The sequence below is a fragment of the Haematobia irritans genome, chromosome 4 (assembly GCF_050003625.1).
Source record: "Haematobia irritans isolate KBUSLIRL chromosome 4, ASM5000362v1, whole genome shotgun sequence".
Taxonomy (NCBI): Eukaryota; Metazoa; Arthropoda; class Insecta; order Diptera; family Muscidae; genus Haematobia; species Haematobia irritans.
In genome coordinates this window covers 182,186,570-182,199,162 of record NC_134400.1, presented here as the reverse complement: position 1 = coordinate 182,199,162, position 12,593 = coordinate 182,186,570, and the positions used below count along the sequence as shown (strand labels likewise).

General features: G+C 31.4%; 1 protein-coding gene across 1 annotated transcript in view; it reads left to right on the top strand.

Annotated features, from left to right (window-relative positions):
* The first annotated feature begins 2,057 nt into the window (after positions 1-2,057).
* Positions 2,058-12,593, top strand: part of emc (Basic helix-loop-helix domain-containing extra-macrochaetae) — a 32,781-nt gene continuing 22,245 nt past the window's right edge. Inside the window, exon 1 of the mRNA XM_075304827.1 lies at positions 2,058-3,243. Within this exon, the coding sequence (XP_075160942.1) occupies positions 2,626-3,243 (618 nt within the window). The 5' untranslated portion in view covers positions 2,058-2,625. The remainder of the gene's footprint in view (positions 3,244-12,593) is intronic.

Genomic DNA, 12,593 nt, shown 5'->3' with positions numbered 1-12,593 from the left:
TAAAAAAATTCCATGTGAACCTGATTTATTATACTGAGTCGATTTCCCAAAAATCCTAATATAAGCCCCAAATTTATGGAAATTCTCCACCAAATCCCCACCTCGTCCCCATCTACGAAAAATACTCCCAATTTGGGGGAAATCACCAATACTGACAACACTGGGCCGAATTGAAGTGTGGGACATTATGTTTTACTCAATAGCCATGTGACGGTGCCGAAATTGTTAGTTTGGTTTACAATCGAAATATTCGGGATTCCAATTTTTACCCGATAATAATGTCAGGTTCCAAAAAGCTATTCAAGAGTGGTGATGTATGATCACAACTGCCTATACAATCACCTGAGATGAAAAATTGTTTATGAAGGCCTTCGGTAAAGGTTCTCGGTAAAATTTTTTTGTCAGAGAGCACAATTTCCGCTGCTTTGCTTTACAGTGTTAAAAGTTTTTGCATTGGTGTACGATCGTGTGGCGATCATGATCTCTATGCAATTTTTTTATAATTTTTTTTTTTTTTGATATGTTTGAGATCGGCAACACAATAGCTTTCTTTATTTGGATGGACTTATGGATCTCATCATAATGTTGCAATATCCAAATGTTGTCCAAATAGCACCTCCATTGGTGTGAAGATAAATCACTAGAAGTTACCAACTTAAAATATTATCTTTATTAAGCGTCTATTTTGAAACAATCAAATTTAGCTCCGCACCGAGAAGGAATATGATTTTTCAGATGCTCGTATTAATTCTCTGGGTGCAATAAAGGCCTTTTTCATAAAATACTTTTCCATAAAATATTGTTTTTAGATATTTGTTTATTTATTTCTCTGGGTGCAATAAAGGCCTTTTTCATAAAATACTTTTCCATAAAAATATTGTTTTTAGATATTTGTTTATTTATTAATACTAAATTAGCTTAAAAAATACAAATACCACAGATGTTATGATTCGTGTCAGCTACAATAGCAAATGTGCTAATCTTACATTAGGCAGTGAGTTTAAGCCCTTATCGGTCTATCCTCCAAAAAAGACAACATCTACATCTCTTTCTCCTCTTAGTACACTGAAGGTCGTATGCAATGAATCTCCAAGTGAGAGTGCTGATTAAGACCAAAATTTTTAATTGACCTAAATATTTGGGACTTCTGGGTAGGTGAAGATCGACTCAACTGATTATTATCAGTTTATATATACAATCTATCATCTAGCATATCGTAGACATATTTTCTGTAGATACATTTATAGATTTCGATTTCATAAATATCGAACAGGTACTTGCAAACATCTTCACTTCGTACTCCCATCGGCATACTGAATAAAATACCCCCATCAATGAGTTTCCAACAAGTGACCCCCTACTTAATCTCTTTGTGAGAGCAGAGAATAAAAAAATCCCCCAATATTTACCCATAAGAAATAATGCATTAATATACTACAATGTCGCCCTCACAACGAATCAAAACAAATTTTCATTCTCACAAATTTTTTTATGATAATGTTGTTATTCTCTATTCTCTTTTCTACTCACACATACACTCTTTGTTTGGCCATAATTAATTAAAACATTTGTCAGTCACATTGTAGCGCATATAGGGTAAAACTGCATTTGGAATGGAAATAACATTAAATGCCTTAGAGAATCCATATGACAATTCTCTCACAGCCACATACAGAGTGAAATCCCTTTTCAACCGAAAAAAAAAACAAGAAGGGAACTATAAATTTCCCACGGAATTACATTTTGCATTGATTTCTTTTTCCCAACAAACATGGGTGAGATGATAGTGAATGCATTTAGCTAACCCACAGATGTTCAACTCTCACTGATAAGCACACACTCGCCCCTATAAAAGAGAGCCCATATAATTTCTACACAAAATCCATATTACCCATATTTTTACTCTCGCTCTCTTTCTCTCAACATATGGCAATATTTCGTATTATTCTCCCTAAGAGTTTCTTATCATTGCTATATGGGAGAATAAGCAGCTGATAGGCGGAGTTTATGGGCGCAGGTATAAATAGCCTTGCTCTGAGTGTAAAGAGCTCACAACGAGTTTGCTACTCAAAGCGCTAGGAATTCTTTGAAGAAATCGGAAAATCGTCTACAATTTTCACCAAACAAAAAATACCAACTCAGAGAATATTATATCAAAAAAAAAAAACAAGATTGAAAAAAATCTATCATATTAAACGCTCAGCTCACGGATTACGGTTTACAAACGCTGGAATATACAAAACAGAAAAAAAAATTAACGCAAATTTTGTGGATTAAAGTGGAATAAAAATAAAATTATAACAAAGATTATAATTTTGAAAGAAAATTAAAATAAAAAGTGTTGGCTACAATATTCAAAGCTGGTGTTTTATCCCAAGCAATTTGGATTAATTTATAAAACACTAAACAGCTTACGTATAAAAATAATAAAATAATTGGAAAAAATAAAGGAGATTTTGAAAAAAATAATTTTAAATAAATTGAAGATTTATTTAAAAATATACAAAAAAATCAATAAAATTATTTAAAATAAACATCAATACGGTTTAATCCCCGCTCCCATAACCGTTAATATAAACAGCCGTCAAAATTCTACTCAAAGAACGTAAAGACATCATTTCCAAAATGAAATCCTTAACGGCCGTCTGCCAAACCGGTGCCTCCATGCCCGCCATCAATCCCAACGGCCGCATCAATCGCCATCCGCCACATCGTGGCGATGGTGAAAATGCCGAAATGAAAATGTATCTCTCGAAATTGAAAGATCTGGTGCCGTTTATGCCCAAAAATCGTAAACTCTCCAAATTGGAAATAATTCAACATGTCATCGATTACATATGCGATCTCCAATCGGAATTGGAGACACATCCCGAAATTAATAATTTCGATGCTTCAGCAGCTTTAAGTTTTGCCGCCAGCAGTTTGGAACATGCCGACGCCTCCGGATCATCAGCATCGAATGATTCCATCTCAGACCCTTATGAAAATGCCGATGCGGATATGGCGGCTGCTGCTGATGATGAGATCCAACAAAGGCTAAATCCTCAACAGTCTAGTCCAGCTCAACGCCAGCCCTTGGTAGATCGTCAGACCCCCAATACGATTTTGCCCACAGCTAATTCCCAGCAACAGCAGCAGCTACAGCGTCAAATGACCAATTCACTGCAGAATCATCATAGCTCTACAGTTACAGACTCTTCATCCTCCTCCTCCGCCTCCAGTTCAGGTCCTTCAACACATGCGGTAAGTTTCTTGAAGAAATGTTAAAGGCCGGACACCGATACAAATCCACTCATCCCCCCCACCAACACCACCACCACAACCATAATTTCCCTACACTAGGCTTAGAAAATCGTATATAAGGAAATATCTCCAGAAAAATAACGCAGAGATTTTATAGGAAAATATTTGAATATCTCCTCTATACATTTTTTTTAATTTTATTTTGTTACATTACATTAATAATGTTTTCCTGGCTTTAGAAAAACAAAAAACAAACAAAAATTTTAACACCTTTTATCACTCCTCTATATTTTTTTATATTAAAAAAATTTAGTGAGATCTCAACACAAGATTTAAAAACAAAATTTTTAATTATTTTGAAAATATTGTAAAGGCCTAATTATAAAAAAAACAAATACTTTTTCCAATAAGGCCCTAATCTTTTAACTTTATCAAAAAAAAAAAGAAAAATTGTTAACTAATTTTTTTGTTATTTTCATTTGCCCTCAGTTTTTTGTATGATTTCCTTAAAAAGAAAAGCTTTTAATGTTGATTTATGTTTAAAACCTCCACAAACCTCAATGTAAAGTCATTTGTTTTAAGTATCGTTTATAATGATAATAAAAAAAAAAAACAAACTAAAATAAATGTGAAATTAACAATAAAAGTCCAACTTTCAGTTATTAAGAAAATGCAATTTTTTTGTTTCTTATTATTTTTTTAGTTTTGCTTATTTTTCTTTTCAAAAACAAAATTTATTAATTTTTTTTTGTATATATATGTAAGTAACTATTAATTATAAGCAAAAAAACAACAACAAAATGTATATATTTTATAAGTGATAATAGTATGTAAATAATTTTTAATATTTACTGAGAAAAAAAAAACACAAAATAAAACAATTAATGAAAATTTATTATGAAAAACAAAATATTTGAAAACTTTTTTGGAATTGGCTCTTCTACTTTAACTGGAAGTTGATTTTTATTGGAAACAATAAAATCATGGGGGTTGTAAAGGTTTAAAAAAAACATTTTAAAAAAATCTTTGGAATTTATTGATGACCACTAAAAAAAAGCAAAAAAAATTATTGATACAATTTTGCGAACAATAAATTGATGGTAGAGCAGAGGTGTGGAGACCTATGTAGTTTTTCTCAATTTATAGGTAAATATCAGAAAAAAATTTCATTAAAATTGGGCCAATGATCTTACTCATTGATATAAAAAAACATTGTCATTAGGGCCACGAACAACATCCTAAATTTTCATTATTTAATTGAAAACGCTTTATACTAATCAAAAATTTAGTTATTATTATATTACGAAGTTTTTTTTTTGTTACAAGTGCAAGAGCCTACGACTAAAATATCAAACAGATACAATTCGAAATTTGTAACAATTTAATGCAGATCGGTAGGATAGGAATAATATTAAAATTTGAAAATTCGCTGGATAACCGTTTGTGACCATTGCTTATTGCACACTGAAAAAAATATTGTTGTGAGGTCAAAGATGTCATGTCTTTCAAATACGAATGCAAATTTTTCTTAGCATAGAAGAAGCATTTCTCTAATATAAAGTTTTTTCCTTGTCCAATAGCCGGTAAACTTTTCAATGAAGTCGTATTGTCTTTATAATAAAGTGATTTCACTTAAAAATGGGTATCATAACATGAAAGAAAAAATGTTTGAACTGAGGTCAACTTGACTTTAATAATTCAGAAAAATTCTTTAAATTTAATTGTCTTTAAATTTGTTGTCTTTTTGCATCGTGACTACAAAGCAAAAAATCGTTCAAATATAGGACATGTTTTTCAACACATTATTTGAAAGAGGGGGCAGGCTTTTTTTTTTCAGTGCATCTTTTTAATAATACTAGACAATAGAGGAAGATACTAGGTATAATAATAAAATATAAAAAAGGTTTTTGAAAATTTTGGACGACTTTCCCCTCCACTCCATTTTTCAATTTTCGAAGAAAACAAAAAAATATTATCGAAAGTTAACTTTTTCATATTTTAATAATTCTCTTAAGTTCTTTTTGAAAATGTCGCTGTAATTATTAAGTCAGTTAATTTCTAACCCAGATGATTTTTTATACCCTCCACCTTAGGATGGGTGGAGGGTATAAAATTTTGTCATTCCGTTTGTAACACATCGAAATATTGCTCTAAGACCCCATAAAGTATATATTCTGGGTCGTGGTGAAATTCCGAGTCGATCTAAGCATGTCCGTCCGTCCGCCCGTCCGTCTGTTGAAATCACGCTAACCTCCCAACGAAACAAGCTTGACTTGAAACTTGTCACAAGTGGTTGTTATTAATGTATGTTGGATGGTATTGAAAATGGGCCATATCGGACCACTACCTATAGCCCCCATATAAACCGACGCTCAGATTTGGTTTGCGGAGCCTCTTGGAGGAGCAAAATTCATCCGATCCGGTTGAAATTTGGTACATGGCGTTTATATATGCACTCAGAGAAGGAATCTGATCACCTCAAACATCTTTTTGAGAGCAAAATGTTATTTTTGGGTGGTGACAAACATGTTACATGGTCACCATACAAAAATAACATTTTGCTCTTGAAACATGTTTGAGGTGATCATATTCCTTCTCTGCGTGTGGTCTCTAACAACCATGCAAAAATTGGTCCATATCGGTCCATAATTATATATAGCCCCCATATAAACCGTTCTCAAGATGTGAACTCAGGAGCCTCTTGGAGAAGCGAAATTCATCCGATCCGGTTGAAATTTGGTACGTGGTGTTATTATATGGTCTCTAACAACCATGTAAAAATTCGTCCATTTAGGTCCATAATTATATAGAGCCCCCATATAAACCGTTCCCCAGATTTGATCTCCGGAGCCTCTTGGAGAAGCAAAATTCATCCGATCCGGTTCAAAATTTGGAACGTGGTGTTAGTATATGACCGCTAATGACCATGCCAAAATTGGTCCCTATCGGTTCATAATCATGTTTGCCACTCGGGCCAAAAATAATCTACCAAAATTTTATTTATATAGAAAATTTTGTCAAAATTGTATTTCTATAGAAAATTTTGTCAAAATTTTATTTCTATTGAAAATTTTGTCAAAATTTTATTTCTATTGAAAATTTTGTCAATTTTTTTTTATAGAAAATTTTGTCAAAATTTTTGTTCTATAGAAAATTTTGTCAAAATTTTTTTTCGATAGAAAATTTTGTCAAAATTTTTGTTCTATAGAAAATTTTGTCAAAATTTTATTTCTATAAAAAAATTTGTCAAAATTTTATTTCTATAGAAAATTTTGTCAAAATTTTATTTCTATAAAAAATTTGTCAAAATTTTACTTCTATAGAAATCGTTGTGAAGATTTGATTTTGTCAAAATTTTATTTCTATAAAAAATTTTGTCAAACTTAATTATATACATATTTAATCGGCCTTTTTTAGTTTAATATATACCACGTATGGACTACCTTGCAATTTAGAAGACGGTGTTAGGAAGTTTTGAGATACCTTGCAAGTGTTACCGCAACCCAAGTAATTCGATTGTGGATGACAGTCTTCAGTAAAAGTTTCTACGCAATCCATGGTGGAGGGTACATACACTAAAAAAAATATTGTCGTGAGGTCAAAGATTTCATGTCTTTAAAATACGAATACAAATTTTGCTTAGCATAGAAGACGCATTTCTCTAAAATAAAGTTATTTTCCTTGTCCAAAAGTCGATAAACTTTTCAATTAAGTCGTATTGTTTTTATAATTAAGTGATTTGACTTAAAAATGAATATCTTAACAAGAAAGAAAAAATTTATAGGCTAAGGTCAACTTGACTTTAATAATTCAGAAAAATTCTTTAAATTTAATGAAATTGTCTTTAAATTTGTTGTCTTTTTGCATCTTGACTACAAAGCAAAGTTTTTCAAAACTTTATTTTGAAAAAGTTTTTTACTTCAAACATAGCATAATTTCTACTGGAAGTCGAGTCTTAATTTGGAAAATAAAGTTGCCGTTAACTCGTTTTTAAAGGACTTTGATAGCATATGAAGAAAAAAGCTGAGAAAGCGAAAAATTAAAATTTGCTTCCTAGAAGCAAGTACACAAAACCTAAATTGAAACGAGAATTGTGTCTTAAAAGTATCCTTACTTGTATTCTCCGCTTTTTTGGCTCGGAATCAATACTAAATTTTTTAAAGTAAAGACAAAATCTTTGGAACCGAGGATGCTTTTTTTTCAGTGTAAGCTGGGGCCTGGCCGAACTTACGGCCGTATATACTTGTTGTATTTGGCATTAATGCATTAGCCATACAAAAAGAAAATATCGAGAAAATGTTTCTTATGGGCAAGTAAAAATATTATTCAGAGTATTCCAACTAAAAAATATGTAATATCCCAGCAAAAAAAAAGGCGCGCCAAAAAAGTAATGAAAATTTTCTTTTTGGATCCGGAAGTGGTGCAAAATTGAGGCAGAAGTGATGAGTTTTACATGGGCTTGTCATAGGACGGAAGTCCTCAATTTTAACAGCCGTTGCATTGAATTTGCATCACTTCTTTAGGTGGAAGCCACCGTGGTGTTATGGTTAGCATGCCCGCAGACCGAACACCAAAAGGGTTTTCAGCCGTGGATTATCCCACCTCAGTAATGCTGGTGACATTTCTGAGGGTTTCAAAGCTTCTCTAGGTAAGGTTAGGTTAGGTTATGTGGCAGCCCGATGTATCAGGCTCACTTAGACTATTCAGTCCATTGTGATACCACAGTGGTGAACTTCTCTCTTATCACTGAGTGCTGCCCGATTCCATGTTAAGCTCAATGACAAGGGACCTCCTTTTTATAGCCGAGTCCGAACGGCGTTCCACATTCCAGTGAAACCACTTAGAGAAGCTTTGAAACCCTCAGAAATGTCACCAGCATTACTGAGGTGGGATAATCCACCGCTGAAAAACTTTTTGGTGTTCGGTCGTAACAGGAATCGAACCCACGACCTTGTGTATGCAAGGCGGGCATGCTAACCATTGCACCACGGTGGCTCCCAAAAAAGCTTCTCTAAGTGGTTTCACTGCAATGTGGAACGCCGTTCGGACTCGGCTATAAAAAGTAGGTCCTTTGTCATTGAGCTTAACATGGAATCGGGCAGCACTCAGTGATAAGAGAGAAGTTCACCAATGCGGTATCACAATGGACTGAATAGTCTAAGTGAGCCTGGCTCTTAAAGAAAATATTTTACATTAAGGGGAAATTATGTTTATCTGAAATTTCATTCCGCACTGAAAAAAAAGCATACTCGGTTCCAAAGATTTTGTCTTTAATTTAAAAAATTTGGAATTGATTCCGAGCCAAAGAAGCGGAGAATACGAGTAAGGACACTTTTAAGACACAATTCTCTTTTAAATTTAGGTTTTGTGTACTTGCTTCTAGGAAGCAAATTTTAATTTTTCGCTTTCTCAGCTTTTTTTCTTCATATGCTATCAAAGTCCTTTAAAAACGAGTTAACGGCCACTTTATTTTCCAAATTTAGACTCGACTTCCAGTAGAAATTATGCTAAGTTTGAAGTAAAAAACTTCTTTAAAATAAAGTTTTGAAAAACATGTCCTATATTTGAACGATTTTTTGCTTTGTAGTCAAGATGCAAAAAGACTACAAATTTAAAGACAATTTCATTAAATTTAAAGAATTTTTCTGAATTATTAAAGTCAAGTTGACCTTAGCCTATAAATTTTTTCTTTCATGTTAAGATACCCATTTTTAAGTCAAATCACTTGATTATAAGGACAATATGACTTCATTGAAAAGTTCATCGACTTTTGGACAAAGAAAATAACTTTATTTTACAGAAATGCGTCTTCTATGCTAAGCAAAATTTGTATTCGTATTTTAAAGGCATGAAATCTTTGACCTCACGACAATATTTTTTTCAGTGCGGAGGAGAGTATTTTGTTTGTTTTTTTTGTAAATTTACAAGCCGTCGGTAAAGTGTTTTCAATATTTGAGATGAATAATATTTGCACGTTTAAAAAACTTCACCAATTTTAAAAATGATTGAAGATTGAAAAAAATTTTTATTTTCTAAAGTAAAAAAAAAAATAAAACAAAAGAAATAAAAAAATTCTAACTTGAATTCAAAGATTTTGGTATTGATTCCGAGCCAACGATGTGGGTTCTGTATAATAAAGACATTGTTTAGGAATATATTTTGTTTTAAATATAGGCTCTATAAAATTACAATTAGGATACATATTTTATTTATTGAAATTTACTTTATTTGTGTTATATTAGTAGAGTTAGTTAGGTAGATGTAAATTTCCCATAAAATCTAAATTATTACAGACAAAAGTTTTCTAAATTAAAAAAAAAGAGATTTAAACCAAAAATGCAAAAAAACACACAAAAAAATAAGTTTCACAAAATTTGCATTTTCTTTTTGCGGGTTATTAACAAAGGTACACACAAAAAAATTTTTTTCTGATTCAATCACCAAATTAATTGATCCAATTAATTTTTTAATTGAAATGTCTTCAATCACGAAAATGATAGTAACAATCACAGTTTTAATTGGGCATAGAAAAAATTCTTGATTAAAAAATTAATTGATTTTTTAGCAAATTTCAATTAATTTTTTAATTGATTCAATTAAAAATTTAATTGATGTTGATTGCAAAACTCAATTAATTTATTTTAAAAAAGGTAACTATTTTTAATTACTTTCTGAATTGGCTTAGAGTTTTTATTTGGATTAACAAATGTTTGTTTGAAATACATTTTTAATTAAAAAAAAATCAGCACTTTTTAACTGAATTAGTCTTCCGAATTTGATTAAAAAGTTAATTGTATCAATTAATTTTTTAATTAAAATTTTTAAAATTTTCAATCATTGACTTAATTAACTTAATGTTTCTATCATGATTAAAAAGTTAATTGTATCAATTAATTTATTAATTAAAAAAATTTTCAACTTCAATTAACTTTTTAATTGGAAATATTTTGGTGATATTTTTTTCTGTGTACTCAAGTACAAACAAATGCCAGTTTAAAATTCCAAATTATAACGCAAAAATTTTTCCAAATCAAATTTTAATTGAGTTTTAAAAAATATTTAATTAAAAATTTTATTAATTCAAAAAATTTTTAAATTGAAACAAAAATCACTCACAAAAATTAATAGTATCAATTAATTTTTTAATTGATACTATCATTTCTGTAATTGAAGACATTTCAATTAAAAAGTTAATTGCTGGGCAACAAAAAAAGCATCGCCAAAAAAGTAGTGAAAATGTTCTTTTTGGATCCAGAAGTGGTTCAAAAATTGACGCAGAAGCGATGAATTTAACATGGGCTTGTCATAGGATGGAAGTTCTCCATTTCAACAGCCGTTGCACTGAATTTGCATCACTTCTTTGGGTGTGATCCGAATTCAATGTTTTGTCATAGTACAGAAGTCCTCCATTTCAACAGCCGTTGCACTGAATTTGCATCACTTCTTTAGGTGTGATCCGAATTCAATGTTTTGGATGTAAATTAAAAAACTCTGTGATATTTCGTCTAATAAATAATTTTTATAATTTTAACGCTTGTCGCAAACGTTTGAGCTCAAATATTTTCAAAATTTTTTTCAAAAAATTTTTCAGCAAATTTTTTAGATTGGATTTAGCTTTTAAAGTTGTGCCTTTGTAAGAACTTCCAATTTTTTTGCTGGGAACGAAAAAAAAATATATACAAATTAAGCATAAAAATTTACTAAATTCGTATTTCTCACAAAATAGTTCATTATATTGTTAAATTTTCTAAATTTCGTATGTCACTAAAGACATTCTTGCAATTTTGAACTCCAATTTTTTCCTTCAAACTATAACATTTTCTTTGACAATTGAAAACAATTAATTATGTCTAAAAAATCTTCTTCAATTTGTCGAAAAATCTTTACTTATTTTTGTGATATCGGCATGATGCCAGCGTTCTTAATACTGTTTAATTAAAATTTTTTACAAATATTCAAAAATTTCGAAAATTAACCAAAATTTTTCTTCCTGGTGGGTTCACTGTTTTTTCAGTTCATTAAAAAAAAATACGTCTATAAAAAAAATTGATGATTTTGATATTGATTTCGAGCCAAAGATGCCGTTTCCTTAAAATAAAGTCATTAAATAGCTTTAAATCTCATCTTAAATTAAAGTCATTAAATAGCTTTAAATCTAGGCTCTACACTGATAGAAAAAGCTTTATAATATCAGCGAATTGTGTCATTATAATTTAGCCAAAAAATTAAACTTTGCAATGATCACTGAATATTCCACGGTGAAGTGTATAGCTTGCCATTTTCTTTGCAGATTGTGGAGGATTATTTGTTTTTTTATTTTCTCAAAAAGTGTGTTAATTGTTTTTGCCCAAAAAATCATTTAAAATCATCAATTGACATAAGTTACTCTCACCATATATGGCTGGACATTTTTTTATACCCTGCTCCACACTGTGGAACAGGGTATTATAAGTTAGTGCATATGTTTGCAACACCCAGAAGGAGACGAGATAGACACATGGTGTCTTTGGCAAAAATGCTCAGGGTGGGCTCTTGAGTCGATATAGCGATGTCCGTCTGTCCGTCTGTCCGTGAACACATTTTTGTAATCAAAGTCTAGGTCGCAGTTTTAGTCCAATTGACGAGTATGTGTTTTGGCTCAGAATAGATTCCTATTGATTTTGGAAGAAATCGGTTCAGATTTAGATATAGCTCCCATATATATCTTTCGTCCGATATGGACTAATACGGTCCCAGAAGCCAGAGTTTTACCCCAATTTGGTTGAAATCTTGCACAGGGAGTACAATTAGCATTGTAGCTATGCGTGCCAAATTTGGTTGAAATCGGTTCAGATTTAGATATAGCTCCCATATATAGCTTTCGGCCGATTTACACTCATATGACCACAGAGGCCAATTTTTTGCTCCGATTTAGTTAAAATTTTGCACAGGGAGTAGAATTAGCATTACAGCTATCCGTGCCAAATTTGGTTGAAATCGGTTCAGATTTAAATATATCTCCCACATATAGCTTTCGCCCGATTTTCAACCATATGACCACAGAGGCCAATTTTTAACTCCGATTTAGTTGAAATTTTGCACAGGGAGTAGAATTAACATTGTAGCTATGCGTGCCAAATTTGGTTGAAATCGGTTCAGATTTAAATATATCTCCCATATATAGCTTTCGCCCGATTTTCAACCATGTGACCACAGAGGCCAATTTTTAACTCCGATTTAGTTGAAATTTTACACAGGGAGTAGAATTAACATTGTAGCTATGCGTGCCAAATTTGGTTGAAATCGGTTCAGATTTAGATGTATCTCCCATATATAGCTTTCGCCCGATTTACACTGATATGACCACAGAG